This window comes from Muscardinus avellanarius (genome assembly GCF_963383645.1).
Source record: "Muscardinus avellanarius genome assembly, chromosome: 14".
Classification (NCBI taxonomy): Eukaryota; Metazoa; Chordata; class Mammalia; order Rodentia; family Gliridae; genus Muscardinus; species Muscardinus avellanarius.
Window position 1 is genome coordinate 91,919,278 of NC_137800.1, and position 15,285 is coordinate 91,934,562.

Sequence of the window (15,285 nt, forward strand, 5' to 3'; positions counted from 1 at the left end):
TGGAACCCAGAGGCTTTCTACCTCCGGGCTCTACTCCCAGACCTTTTTTTATATTTTATTTGGAAACAGGGTCTCACTAAGTTGCTGAGAGCCTCACTAAGTAGCTGAGGCTGGCTTCGAACCTGCGCGATCCTCCTGTCTCAGCCTCCCAAGCGCGGGGATTACAAGCGTGCGCCACCACGCCCGGCTCTTACTTTTTTATTTTAAAACAGGGTCTCACCAAGTTGCTGAAGCTGTCTTTGGACCTGGGCTCCTTCTGCCTCCGCCTCCTGAGTAGCTGGGATCACAGGTGTGAGCCACCGCTCCAGGCTACGTGGAATTTCTATTCCCCAAGACCGCATGAATAAGACCCCAGCGCCAGGGGTCACTGTTGGGAGCTAGCTAGACCTTAGCAGATGGGTCTGCTGGGTTCAGAAGGTCACTTGCAGAGTCCTGTGGGAAGGACACAGACACAGACAGCACAGGGCCACCAAAGAGCCACTGAAAGGGCGCGCCATCACTCCACGTGTAACAAGTGGAGAGAAAGCGTCCTAGCCAGGCATGGCGGGCACGCTTGTAATCCCAGCATTCAGGAGGCTGAGAGTAAAGATCGAGGTTCTCGAACAGCCTCAGCTACTTAGTGAGGCCCTCTGCAACTCAGTGAGACCCTGTTTCAAAATAAAGAATACAAAAAAAAAAAAAAAATAGGGCTGGGGGTGTAGCTCGGAGGACGAACGCTTTGGGTTCCATCCCCAGACCCAAAAATAAGGCTGGGGGTACAGCTCAGAGGTAGGAATCCCCTGGATTCCATCCCCAGTACCACAAGAAATAAGGAAAGAAAGAAAATGAAAAAGAAATGTCAATATGAGGACCCAGGCGCAGTGGCACTCGATTTAGGAGAGCCTCTACCTCATCTGTTCCGTAAAGGTCCATGAAATTGCACTTGCAGCACGCAGCGTAGTCCCAGGCAAACAGACTGGGAATGCCTCTCCCTGGTCAGATATCTTATTTGTACAATCCGTGAAAATGAGATGTGGAGTTTTGTTACTACTAAGCTTAAAGGAAGAGAGAGAGAAGGGAGCGGCGGGAGGAGCCTCCCAGCTGCGTATCTGTGACAAAATAAAATAGCGTTCCCCAGAATTTCCAGTAAAACCCATCAGAATGAAGCTGGTCATTCCCAAAGTATGTGTAGGATGCCGGGAGCTCCCTGGTTTTTCCAGGCACCCCCCCCCCAAAATAAACCCCGCCCCACCAAAGCACAAAAGCAGATGGGCTGCCTCTGGACACATCTACTCCCCAGAGCCCGCGCCGGCTCCAGTGAGTAATCAGAGCCTCCATTTGGTAAATTATTTATCTTATCTCTGGAACAGCAAAGCTCAGAGGACAGCAACTTCTGAAGAAAGACCTTGCTGGTCAAGAGCTCCAGCTGGAATCTGTACTTTTACTAGAAAAGGGAAAAGTTCAGAGAGAGCAGGCTCGGAAGCCATGAGGCCTTTTTTTAATGACCGAAGGCAAAGGAAACAGAGCTGCCGCTCTGCGGAGGGGCAGGCCCAGGGCCGGCGAGGGTGTTCCCTTGGAGGGCGCGGAGAGGTCTCCAGCCCGGTGTCCAGCAAAGCTCAGCCACAGGAACCCGTACCCGTGCTTTTTCTTCTTCCTTTTGGTCCTGGAGATTAGAACCTGGGTAGTCCACCTCTGAGCTGCACCCAGGTCCTTTTTAATTTTGGTACTGGGGATGGAACCCAGGGGCATTCTACCTCCGAGCTACACCCCTTGCCCTGTTTTTTATTCTTTATTTTGAAACAGGGTCTCACTGAGTCGCAGAGGGCCTCACTAAGTAGCTGAGGCTGGCCGCGAACCGCGATCCTCCTGTCTCAGCCTCCCGAATGCTGGGATTATAAGTGTGCGCCACCACGCCCGGCTCTTTATTCTTTCTTCCTTCCTTCCTTTCTTTCTTTCTTTCTTTCTTTCTTTCTTTCTTTCTTTCTTTCTTTCATATCGAGGGTGGAACCCAGAGGCTTTCTACCTCCAGGCTATACTCCCAGACCTATTTTATACTTTATTTGGAAACAGGGTCTCACTAAGTTGCTGAGAGCCTCACTAAGTAGCTGAGGCTGGCTTCGAACCTGCGCGATCCTCCTGTCTCAGCCTCCCAAGCGCGGGGATGACAAGCGTGCCCGCCACGCCGGCTCCCAGCCCTTCTTTAAATATGTATTTTCATTATTGTGGTTGTGTGTGTTATGTATATGTAGTACTGGGAATTGAACCTAAGGGCGTTTTACCTCTGAGCTATACCCCAGCCCTATTTTAAAATTTTGTTCTGTAATACTGGGGCAGGAACACAGCGGGCTACCTCTGAGTTACACCCCAGCCCTATTTAATTCTTTATTTTGAAACGGGGCAAGGGGTCCTGCTGGGGAGAGCCCCAGGCGGCCCGGCACTGGGCGCACATCCGTGACCGGAGGGCTGGCCCACGCTCAGGTCTCCGGCCACCCCAGAGTTTCCAATGGGTCTGGAGTGGCCCACGAAAATTTGCATTTCTCACAGGTTTCCAGGTGTTGCTGGCCCCTGGACCCCGCACTTTCCAAACTGATGAGAAGGTGTAAGGTCTCCTGAGACGCTTGGCCAGGGGCACAGGTGCGCCGACCGCCTAGGGGCCGGGCTGTGTTGTGTTTTTGTGCTAAGGCAGCTGCAGGGACAACCGGAAAGTCCCTTGGTACCTGAAAATTCCCCAGAAAAAGTTTTCGTGAGCCTTTGACCTTGAACTTGTAAACACGCTCTGGGAAGAAGCGGGCGATGCCTGTATCATGAATTTGCCACTGGGCCAAGACCACCTCTCCTCCCTAATTATAGAAAAAGCCTGGGGGAGTCTCAGAGGGAACTTTATAAATCACTTCCCTTCTCGAAGACTGGGTTTTAGTCATCACAAAATAAGACATCAGCTGAGCCTGATTTTGCTTGCCCATAATCCCAGCTACTTAAGAGGCTGAGGAAGCCGGGCGCGGTGGGCACGCTTGTCATCCCCGCGCTTGGGAGGCGGAGACAGGAGGATCACAGGTTCGAAGCCAGCCTCAGCTACTCAGTGAGGCTCTCAGCTACTTAGTGAGACCCTGTTTCCAAATAAAATATAAGAAAGGCCTGGGAGTGTAGCCCGGAGGTAGAAGGCCTCTGGGTTCCACCCCTAGTACCACCCCCCCAAAAAAAGGCTGAGGAAGAGGATGGCACCTTCAAGGCCAGCCTCAGGGGTGTGTGTGTGTGTGTGTGTGTGTGTGTGTGTGTGTGTGTGTGTAAGAGAGAACTGGGAATTGAACCCAGGGTGCTTTACCACTCAGCCACATTCCAGCCCTTTTTATTAATTTATTTTGAAACGGCCTTGCTCAGTAGCTGAGGCTGGCCTCACTAAGTTGTGGAGGCTGGCCACAAGCCTGCAAAGTGCAGTCCTCCTGCCTCAGCCTCCCAAGCCCGTGGATTACAGGCATGTGCCACCATGTCCGGCTTTTTGTTTTTGAAACAGTTAGCCTCAGCTAACTTGCTGAGGCTGTCCTAGAAGCTGGGACCCGCCTGTCTCAGCCTCCCACTTCCCAGAATCGCGAGGTGTGCGCCAGGTGCCTGGCCCGCGGCTCGCTCTTCCTAAAGAGGGTGCCAGGGTGATAGTAAGTGCCAAGGCGCAGAAGAAGGTCGTGTGGAAGGTCACTAGGACAAACAATTGCTCTGAGTTTCTAAGGGATTGGCTCGTGTCTCGGGAAAGCTGCCAGAACTCCAAACAGCCTGGAGTTGGATTGAAAGCACAGACTTGGCTTGGGAACGTGTTCTTTGGGTTAAAGACCGTGATCTGTACACTGTCTCCATAGCCCTGCCCCACAGGACTATGGCCATGCACAAGAATGACCTCGAACCCACCTGTGCTGGCCGCCAAGTTTGACTGTCTCATCTCATGGCAGGGTGGGTGTGTCTCCAATAAAACAGCATCACGGAACCCAGAAACAAGCTTGGCTTCCCCAGGGAGAAGTAACGCCTTCCTCCTGCGTTCTCTAGAGCGAGCAGGATCCTATCTAGGCAGTCAAAGAATCTGGCCCTGGCTGGGGGCCCTGGCTCCGGCCTGGAGTCCCAGCTGCTGGGAGGCCCAGGCAGGATACCTTCAGCCTACAGGTTCCAGACCATCCTAGGCAACGTAGGAAGTCTTTATCTCAAAAAGGAAAGAAAAGCCGGGCGTGGTGGCGCACGCTTGTCATCCCAGCATTCCGGAGGCTGAGACCGGAGGATCCAGGTTTGCCGACAGCCTCAGCTACTTAGTGAGGCCCTCTGCAACCTGGTGAGACCCTGTTTCGAAAATAAAGAATAAAAAATAGGGCAGGGGGTGTAGCTCAGAGGTAGACTGCCCCTGGGTTCCATCTCCAGACCCAACAAACAAACAAACAAAGACAAAACAAAACGGAAGAAAAGCTGGAAGCCGGCGTGGTGCCACATCCTTGCAACCCCAGTACTTGGGAGGCTGAGGCAGGAGGACTGCAGGATTGAGGACAGCCTCAGCAATTTAATGAGACCCTGTAGCTCTGACAGAACGTCCTTGGGTTCCATCCTCAGCACCACAAACAAGTGAATAAACAAGCAGACAAACAACAAACATGCCAGGTGTGGTGGCGGCCTGCAATCCCCACGCTCGGGAGGCCGAGACAGGAGGAGCAGCTTCGGCTACACCCCAGCCCTATCTTATTCTTTTGAATAAAAGAGTGAACAGGGTCTCATAAAGTTGTGGAGGGCCTCGCTGAGTGGCTGAGGCTGCCCGTGAACCTGTGATCCTCCGGTCTATACCTCGCCAGTCCCGGGACTGCAGGCACCACCATGCTCAGCTCTGAAAGGGGTTTCGGTTTGTTTGCGTACTGGGGAGTGATTCGGGGGTATCTACCTCCGAGCTACTCCACCAGCCCTATTTTTTTTATTCTTTATTTTGAAACAGGGCTTCACTAAGTAGCTGGGGCTGGCCACAAACCCGAGGTCCTCCTGTCTCATGTCTCAGCCTCCAAAGTACTGAGATTACAAGTGTGCGCCACCGCTCTCAATTTATTTTTTATTTGGAAGCAGGGTCTCTGTGGGGTGCTGAGTCTCAGTACTTAATGAGGCCGTCCTTGGACCTCTAGCCTCCGGTCCCAGCCTCCCAAGTACCAAGATTACAAGCTTGAAGCACCATGCCAGCCCTGAGAGACTTAGACACTCACATTTGTCGATCACATCTTGTCAAGGGCCAGCGCCAGTTGTAACTGGAGCAGACTATTTCCTGACACCGAGGCACCGAGCCGCCAGCCGCCAGCGCCGGGACAACGGTAACTTTGCCTTCCTTCTTTCCCTTCTTTCTTCTTCCTTTCTCTTTGGTGGCACCAAGTATTCTCCCTCTGTGCTCCATCCCTAGCCCCACTCCCTTTCTCCTACTTTTTGTACTGGGGATTAAACCCAGGGGCTCTACCACTGAGCTACATCCCTAGGCATTTTTATCTTTTATTTATTTATTTTATTGTGATACTGGGGATGGAACCCAGGGGCATTCGACCTCACCTCCCGCCCTATATTTTATTCTTTATTTTGAAACCGGGTCTCACTGAGCTGCAAAGGGCCTCACTAAGTAGCTGAGGCTGTATGAACCGCGATCCTCCATCTCAGCCTCCCGAATGCTGGGATCACAAGCTCACAAGCGTGCGCCACCACGCCCGGTTTATCTTTTCTTTTCAACACCGGGTCTTGCTAAATTGCCCTGGCTGGTCTGGAACTAACCATCCTCTTGCCTCTGCCTCTTGATTTGCTGGGATGAAAGGTGTGCACATAAACTGGGCGTGGTGGCTCAGGTTTGTCATCCCCGCGCTCGGGAGGCTGAGACAGGAGGATCGCGCAGGTTCGAAGCCAGCCTCAGCTACTTACTGAGACTCTCAGCAACTTAGTGAGACCCTGTTTCTAAATAAAGTTTAAAATAGGCTGGGCGTGGTGGCGCATGCTTGTAATCCCCGCGCTTGGGAGGCTGAGACAGGAGGATCACACAGGTTCGAAGCCAGCCTCAGCTACTTAGTGAGGCTCTCAGCAACTTAATGAGACCCTGTTTCCAGATAAAATATAAAAAAGGTCTGGGAGTATAGCCCGGAGGTAGAAAGCCTCTGGGTTCCACCCTCAGTATTGTATCACACACACACACACACACACACACACACACACACACACACGGTGTGTACATGTGGCGCAGTGGTGCACGCCTGTTAATCCCAGTACTTTTTTTTTTTTTTTTTTGCGGGTCTGGGGGTGGAACCCAAGGGGATTCGACCTCCGAGCTACACCCTCTGCCTATTTTATATTCTTAATTTTGAAACCGGGTCTCACTGAGTTGCAGAGGGCCTCGCTAAGTAGCTGAGGCTGTCCACGAACCGCGATCCTCTGGTCTCAGCCTCCCAAATGCTGGTATTACAAGCGTGCCCACCGCGCCCAGCTTAATCCCAGTACTTTGGAGGCTGAGACCAGCGGATCACAGGTTCTTGGCCAGCCTCAGAAATTTAAAGAGGCCCTCCACAATTTAGTGAGACCATGTTTCAAAAATAATAAACAAATAGGACTAGGGCATAGCTCAGAGGTAGAATACCCCTGGCTTCCATTCCTAGTACCACGAAATAAATACAAAAATAAAGACGTGTGCCACCCTGCCAGGCTTGGTTTTAGTCTTTTTAATTTATTGCTAGGCGCGGTGGCGCTCCTTTGTAACCCCGGTACATGGGAGAATGAGCCTGGAGGATCACATGTTCAAAGCCTGCCATGGCAATTTAGGGAGGCTCTCGGCATCCTAATGAGATTGTTTCCGAATAAAAAATAAAGTTGGGCTGGGGTGTAGCTTGGAGATAGAATGCCTCTGGGTTCAAACTCCAGGACTATATTGATTTTTTTTGTGTGTGGTACTGAGGATTGAATCCAGGTGTGTTCTACCACACAGCTACACCCCAACCCTTTTTACCTGTATTTGTTACTTATTTATTTAACAGTACTGGGGATTTAACCCAGGGGCATTCTACCTCTTAGCTACACCCCCAGTTCTATTTTTTTTTTTTTTTGGTGTGTGTGTGTGTGTGTGTGTGTGTGTGTGTGTGTGTGGTACTGGGGTTCCTGGAAACCCTTCTACCTCCGGGCTACACTCCCAGACCTATTTTCATATTTTTATTTGGAAACAGGGTCTCTTAAGCCTGCGCGGCTGGCCTCGAAACTGCGCGATCCTCCCGTCTCCACCTCCCAAGCGCGGGGATGACAAGTGTGCGCCACCACGCCCGGCCCCAGTTCTATTTTTTATTCTTTATAAAAACAGGATCTCGCTAAGTTGCAGAGGGCCTCACTAAGTGGCTGAGGCTGGCCGAAACCCTGTAATCCTCCTGTGTCAGCCTCCCGAATGCTGGGATTACTAGCATGAGCAACCAGGCCTGGCTTTACTTTTTATTTGAAACAGGATCTTGCTAAATTATCCCACATTGGCATGTGTGACCACACCTGGCTCAGATCCACATTCTAGCTACCTGGTTATTTGCAAATAGCTTATAGAGAAAAAGCCATGTAATCCTTTGTAGTAAGCACACTGACTGGACTCAGAAGTACTCTAATAAACCGTGTGACCGGGCGTGGTGGCGCGTTCTTGTAATCCCAATACTCGAAGGCTGACACAGGAGGACTGCGGTTTCAAGGACAGTCTAACTTAGTGAAGCCCTGCTTCGAAATAAAAAAATAAAATAGGGCTGGAGATGTAGTTTACAGTAAATTGTGTGCAGACCTCCCTTTTAAAATTATCTGCAAACCGGGCGTGGTGGGCACGCTTGTAATCCCCGCGCTTGGGAGGAGGATCGCACAGGCTTGAAGCCAGCCTCAGCTGGCCTAAGAGACCCTGTTTCCAAGTAAAATATAAAATAGGTCTGGGAGTGTATCCCGGAGGTAGGAGGCCCCTGGGTTCCATCCCCAGTACCACCAAAAAATAAAAATAAAATTATTTGTAAACATGTGGGACTACAGAAGCTGCTCCCAGGATGGACTGGACGACTCTTTTTCTTATTTTTGTGGTACTACGGATTGAACCCGGGGGTCTTCTACCGCTAGCCTATACCCCCAAACTTATTTTAGTTTTTTTGTTTTGAAACAGGGTCTCATAAGCCAGGCGTGGTGGCGCACGCTTGTCATCTCAGCCCTCGGGAGGCTGAGACAGGAGGTCGTGAGGCCCTCTGCAACTCAGTGAGACCCTGTTTCCAAATAAAGAACGAAAAATAGGGCAGGGGGTGTGACTCCGAGCTAGAATGCCCCTGGGTTCCATCCCCAGCATTGCAAAATAAATAACGAATGAGTAATAAACAAGTGAGATGGGGTCCTGAGGGTCGCAGAGGCGGCCTGGAGCCCGCCATCCTGCTGGGCCGCCCGAGCGCCGGGATGGCCGCGTCTCGGCGCGGTCCCGCGTGGGCCCGGCCCTGCGGCTGGCCGTCCTGTCCCCGCCCGCAGGGCGCGGACGCGGGTGGGCGCACCGCCCCCGTCGCCGGTCTCCTCCGGAGCCGCGCGGCCCCCGCGAGCCGAGCGCGGCGCGGCCTTTGATGGCTTTGTTATTGTTTGGGTTTGAATCGCGCCGCCCCGCCCCATCGTTCCTCCCGGCGGCGCGCCGCCCCTCCCCCGCCGCTTTGGCGCCTTTTCCTTCCCGCCACGTCGTGGCGGCGTCACGCCATTCTGACCGCGAGGGCGGGGCGGGGCGGGGCGCGCCGCGCTATGCAGATGAGCCGCGCCCGGGTTGGCCGGCGGCGCCCGGGGCGTGTCCGCGAGGCCCCGCCCCGCCGCCTTCCGGCAGGCCCCGCCCCGCCCCGCCCCGCGCTCCCGGCGGGCGGCAGCCGGGCGTCGCTGCGGCCGCGCGGCGAGCAGGCCGAGCAGTCGGGCGGCCGCGCCAGCCCGGTCCCGCCGCCCGCCGCCCGCCGCCCGCAGGATGCTGCTGTCCAAGATGGGCCCGCTCGCCCACCTGCGCGCCGCGCCCTGCGGCGACCTGCACGCGCCGGCGCCCGCGGCCAAGGACCCCGAGCCGCTGGAGGCGCAGTACCGGCTGGGCCCGCTGCTGGGCAGCGGCGGCTTCGGCTCGGTGTACTCGGGCGTCCGCGTCGCCGACAACCTGCCGGTGAGTGGCGGCCGGCGGGCGGGCGGGGGGCGGCGGGCGGCGGGCGGGGGGCGGCGGGCTGACGCGCTCCGCCCCGCAGGTGGCCATCAAGCACGTGGAGCGGGACCGCGTCTCGGACTGGGGCGAGCTGGTGAGTCGGCGCCCGCTGCCCGCGCTGCCCGCCCTGTCCCCGCTGACCACCCCGTCCCCGCTGCCCGCCCGCTGACCGCCCGCTGCCCGCCCGTCCCCGCTGACCACCCCGTCCCCGCTGCCCGCCCGCCCCCGCCCGCTGACCGCCCGCCCGTCCCCGCTGCCCGCCCGCCCGTCCCCGCTGACCACCCCGTCCCCGCTGCCCGCCCGCCCGTCCCCGCTGCCCGCCCGCCCGTCCCCGCTGACCACCCCGTCCCCGCTGCCCGCCCGCCCGTCCCCGCTGCCCGCCCGCCCGTCCCCGCTGCCCGCCCGCCCGTCCCCGCTGACCACCCCGTCCCCGCTGCCCGCCCGCCCGTCCCCGCTGCCCGCCCGCCCGTCCCCGCTGACCACCCCGTCCCCGCTGCCCGCCCGCTGACCACCCCGTCCCCGCTGACCGCCCGCCCGTCCCCGCAGCCCGGCGGCGCGCGCGCGCCCATGGAGGTGGTGCTGCTGCTCAAGGCGGGCGCGGGCTGCCGCGGCGTCATCCGCCTGCTCGACTGGTTCGAGCGGCCCGGCGGCTTCGTGCTGGTGCTCGAGCGGCCCGAGCCGGCGCAGGACCTGTTCGACTTCATCACGGAGCGCGGCGCGCTGCCCGAGGCGCTGGCGCGCGGCTTCTTCGCGCAGGTGCTGGCGGCCGTGCGCCACTGCCACGCGCGCGGCGTGCTGCACCGCGACATCAAGGACGAGAACGTGCTGGTGGACCTGCGCTCCGGCGAGCTCAAGCTCATCGACTTCGGCTCGGGCGCGCTGCTCAAGGACGCGGCCTACACGGACTTCGACGGTGAGCCGCCATCCCGGGAGGGGTCGCCGCGCCGCCCCCGCCGGCCCGGGGCCCGGCCGGAGCTGCAGGCGGGTCGGGGGGCGTGGGGGCGGGGTGCTGCGGCGGGGCGGCTGGGGGGCGGGCTTGGCGATCGGCCGGCCCTGGGGAGGAGGGGAGCCCGTCTTGCTGCGGGGGGGCCCGCAGACTCCTCGCCCTCCGGACTCGTGTGTGTCCGCCCGGGGAGGACGCTGGGCTGGGCCGCGCTTTTTGTATTAACAGTTCATGGCCGGCGGGCCCTCCCTGGGCGTTTTTCCCCCTCCCTTCAAGTCTCTGCTGCCCCCTGCTGAGCACCACTGGGATGACCTTTTTTTTTTTTTTTTTTTACTACCCAAAGTTTGTAAACAGGAATCACGTGGTTTGAAACCTGCCCGGCAGCTCCGGGGACCTTGCCCTGCGGGGAGGGCGGGGTGTGGCGCTCGCCTGCCCTGTATCCGGGTGGGGCTCGCTGACTTGGGGGCTGTGCCAGGACGCTTGCCTGCCTCCCGAGATGAGGATTGTGCTGTGGCTCCTGGACAGATGGGGTAACCCAGGCTGCCCTCTGCGGGTCCTGTCACACACCGGCCGTTTGCCCTGCGGAGGAGCTCGTAAAGGGCCCAGAGTGTGTCTGGTGGAGAGGTGGGGAGAGTAGGTGTTGGGAAGGCGGCATAATCTGCTCCTCAGCTTGCCTCCTAGCCCAGGAGGGAGAACGCAGTTCGTCCAGCTCCTGGGGGGGGGGGTCTTTGAAAAGAGGGCTGGTGAGCCGCGTCTCGGGGCTTATTTTTGCCTAGAGCGAGCTTTGTCTCTCCCCTGGTGCAGGGACCCGGGTGTACAGCCCTCCAGAGTGGATCCGCTACCATCGCTACCACGGCAGGTCGGCGGCTGTCTGGTCCCTGGGGATCTTGCTGTATGACATGGTGTGCGGGGACATTCCGTTTGAGCACGACGAAGAGATCGTCAGGGGCCAAGTCTTCTTCAGACAGAGGGTCTCTTCAGGTAACTTCCAGGAAGCCCCTGGTCAAAGAGGAGCAGGAACTACCACTGCTCTGGGCCCTCCGGGGATGGTCAGCCATGGCCTTTGGCTTAGAATTAGAGGCCGCCGGGCGTGGTGGCGCATGCTCGTAATCCCCGCTTGGGAGGCTGAGACAGGAGGATCGCGCAGGTTCGAGGCCAGCCTCAGCTACTTAGTGAGGCTCTCAGCAACTTAGTGAGACTCTGTTTCCAAATAAAATATAAAAAAAGGTCTGGGAGTATAGCCCGGAGGTAGAAAGCCTCTGGGTTCCACCCCCGGTACCACAAAAAAAAAAAAAGAGGCCACTAGTTTATACCGAGGTGGGGCCAGCATCACACCCACGTGCGCTTCCCTTGGCAGGCGAGACGGAAGCCCTGTGGTAGCATCAGGGCCGAGCCAGGTGGGCGCGGTGGTGCACGCCTGAATCCCAGTACTCGGGAGGCTGAGATGCCGTTCCAGGTTCATGAGCAGCCTCGGCAACTTAGCAAGAGTCAGCAACCCAGCGAAACCCGGTTTCAAAAATAAAATAGAAGCCGGGCGTGGTGGCGCACGCTTGTAATCCCCGCGCTTGGGAGGCTGAGACAGGAGGTTCACACAGGTTCGAGGTCAGCCTCAGCTGCTTAGTGAGGCTCTCAGCAACTTAGTGAGACCCTGTTTCCAAATAAAATATAAAAAAGGTCTGGGAGTATAGCCCGGAGTTAGAAAGCCTCTGGGTTCCACCCCCAGTACCACAAAAAAATAAAATTAAAAAATAAAAGGGCGGGCATGGTGGCGCACGCTTGTAATCCTCACACTTGGGAGGCAGAGACAGGAGCATCGCGCAGGTTCGAAGCCTGCCACGCTGTCTTAAGAGACCCTGTTTCCAAATAAAAAGTATAAAAATAGGTCTGGGAGTGTAGCCCGGAAGTAGAAGGGTTTCCAGGAACCCCAGTACCACCAAAAAATAAAATAAAATAGAGGCCAGGTGTGGTGGCGCATGCTTGTAATCCCAGCATTTGGGTGAGACAGGCCCTCTGCAACTCAGTGAGAACCTGTTTCAAAAAAAAAGGAAAAGAAAGAACTATCTGGTTTATTGGAAAGGGGGTGTTCTTCCCGTGCTAGGCATTAGATCTTAGCTCTATGTGCTAGGAAAACACTCCTGTAGCATGATTTCTGGCCCCTGAAAATTTTGGGGAGTACTAGCAGTACTAGCCTGATCCCTAACTGAATTCCTGGGTGTCTTGGCAGGGAATAAAGTATCTCCAGCTCTTTTAGCCACCTCCCCTGAGGCAGTAGCTCGCTGGTCCTGCACCCCGATGAGCTCACGGGGTGCTGTCCTGTGGGTGCCTTAGATCACCTCCCGTGATCGGCGCTGTCTCATCACAACCCGTCATCGTCCTTCTATTTCTCATGAGTGGGCGTCGTGGGAAAGGCCCCGGCTATTGAAGTTTCAAAGCCACAGGTTTAATAGGGGAGCCGCTTTTTCAGCTGAAAGCCGACCGAAGGCTTCTAGCCTGGGTTCATTGCCTGGCCAGCGCGGTCCGCGCGCCTCCTGAGCGCCCCCGGCATCGCGAAAGCGATTGAGTCACCCCTAACGCTCAGGCCTCCCGCTCCACAGAGTGTCAGCATCTCATCCGGTGGTGCTTGGCCCTGAGACCGTCCGATCGGCCGTCCTTCGAGGAGATCCAGAGCCACCCCTGGATGCAGGACGTCGTCCTGCCCCAGGAGACCGCCGAGATCCCCCTGCGCAGCCTGTCCCCAGGGCCCAGCAAGTAGCAGGCTTTCTGGCAGCCTCCCTCCCCACCGCGGGGCTTCTGACTGCAGCTTCCGATTCCCCGTGATCCTGTCGCCAAGCAGGACGTGCTTGATGCAGGAGCACCACCGAGAACTCATTCCAGGCCCCGGCCCGCCCAGCCTCCGCCCCGGGCCTGCAGGCTCTGCGACCCGGGTGGGGTGGGGTGGGGAGGACCCCGCCACGACACCTCCCTCATCCGGCGACGGTGGACGGGAGGACTCGCGCTGGGTCAGTCCCTGTCGCCCCCCGACTCTGAGTGCCTTTGTGGGGACTCCGGCTGCGCTGGGAGATACTTGAACTTGCCTCTTACACCTGCTGCTTCTAGAATCGGCCCGGGTTCGGCACCCCTCTTCCTCCCGACCCCCTCTTTCCCACGAAAGGTGCCATGGGAGGGCAGCGGGGCCGATCGCCGGCCGCCTGCCCTTCCGCCCCAGTAAAACCTCCCCAGAGAACCCGCCTTCCCTTTTGGTTTTTACTGAACTCTTTCTAAGCCACGACCTCAACACAAGCACACGCAATGCAAGTCACGGACGGAAGCGCTGTAAACGTGTACAGTCGGCACGGTCGTATACAAAAGGATTGTAGCTGATCTAATTTTTAAGAAAAGAACTTGTTTCTGCCTTTAAGTTATTTTACCTGTTTTGGTGTTTTTTTTTTTTTTTTTTTTTTTGAAAGATGCGCGTTCTAACCTGGAGGTCGATGTTATGTATTTATTTATTTATTTATTTGGTTCCTGCGCTGAGCTTCCACCGCCGGGTCTTATTTTTTTGTTTTTTTTTTTTGTTTGTTTGTTTTCTGTCTTCTGGGTTTTTTCTTTCCTCTGACTTGGGGGCCTTCGGGGAGGGCTGCGCCGCTTGCTCTGCACGTGGGCTTGGGCCGGGCGGGCCGCCGCTGGCGTGTGTACATAGGATAGACCTACGAGAAGCATTTGTAACCTGCTGGTTTTATCTGAGTGAAATACTGTACAGGGGAATAAAAGAGATCTTATTTTTTTTTTATACTTGGCGTTTTTTGAATAAAAACCTTTTGTCTTAACCTGTGGCGTCCAGTGGTTGTCCATGCGAAGGCCTGCGAAGGCATGCGCACTGAGCGCCGACTGCATGCCAGCCTTGTGTGGAGAAAAGGAAACGGCGTGAACGTGGTTTCCTTCAGTGAGAGTGCGAGGTTCACGGAAGCACGTGTGGGGCCGAGGGCTGGGGCCAGGGTTGTGTGGATAAGATTTACCCTGAGGCCTCAGAAAATAATTTTTTTTTCCATGAGTGGGTCCTGGACCCAGGGCTTTGAGCTGTGTCTTTTTTTTTTTTCTTCTTTTTTTGGTTCTGGGAACTTAAACCCAGAGATGGTCTTCCGCTGAGCTACACCCCCAGCCCAATTTTATTTTATTTTACTTATTTGTTTATGTCTGTGGTCCTGGGGATGGAACCCAGGGGCATTCAACCTCCGAACTACACCCCCTGCCCTATTTTTTATTCTGTTTTGAATCCGGTCTCACTGAGTCGTGGAGGCCAATTTCCTTTTTTATTTGCAAAGTGTCAGTTGCTGAGACGCCAAGCTGCCAAGGCTGGCCTTTGAACCTGTGACCCTGGCTCAGCCTCCCAAGTCCCGGGATTACGGGCGTGGGCTGCCCACAAGCTTCGGGGTGTGGTGCTGGGAATTGAGCCCAGGGGTATTCTACCTATCTGAGCTACATCCGCAGCCCTATTTTACTTGGAAACGGTCTCACTAAGTCTGAGGCTGGCTTTGAACCTGCGACCCTCCTGTCTCAGTACTGGGATTGGCCCGGCTCGTTTGCATCGTCGCACCCTCAGTGAGGGCTCCGCGTTGGCGAGGTGGGCGGGGACTGGTGTGTGCTGGTGAAATGCCAGCCCCGCCCCTGATCCCGCTGCTGGCTCCTGGGGGCCAGTATCCAGTCCCGGGTTTCTCTGCAGGAATCTGCCTCCTGGGCCCTTGTCTATTAGAGTAACAGGCTGGTTGGTAGAGCCCGGAGTCGGCTTAGCATGCGTGATCAGGGTGTGTTCTGAGCCCCCGCCGGAGCCCTGTTCTTCAGTTTATACTCGAAGTATTAGTAAATGTTGCTTCTTTTTCTTTTTTTTTTTGTGTGTGGTACTGGGGTGGAAACCTGGGGCTTTTCTACCTCTGGGCTACACTCCCAGACCTTTTTATACTTTATTTGGAAACGGGGTCTCACTAAGTTGTGAGAGCCTCACTAAGTAGCTGAGGCTGGCTTCGAACCTGTGCGATCTGGGATTACAAGCGTGCGCCACCACACCTGTCATTTATTTTTAAATAGGATCTCACTAAGATGCTAGGTCCTCGCTGCGTTGCTGAGACTGGCCTCAGACCTGCGATCCTCTGGTCTCACCCTCTCCTCGCTGGGATTACTGCCGAACACCACCATGCCAATAAAG

At 56.2% G+C, this 15,285-nt stretch overlaps 1 protein-coding gene across 1 annotated transcript; it reads left to right on the forward strand.

The window, feature by feature from the left end:
- Positions 1 to 8,941: 8,941 nt before the first annotated feature.
- PIM1 (Pim-1 proto-oncogene, serine/threonine kinase) lies at positions 8,942 to 12,858 on the forward strand (the record flags this gene model as incomplete). Its single annotated transcript, XM_080710955.1, has 5 exons — positions 8,942 to 9,127; positions 9,207 to 9,257; positions 9,710 to 10,076; positions 10,911 to 11,087; positions 12,701 to 12,858. The coding sequence occupies 5 exons, from the start codon at positions 8,942 to 8,944 to the stop codon at positions 12,856 to 12,858; spliced, it is 939 nt and encodes a 312-aa protein (XP_080567081.1).
- Positions 12,859 to 15,285: the final 2,427 nt, after the last annotated feature.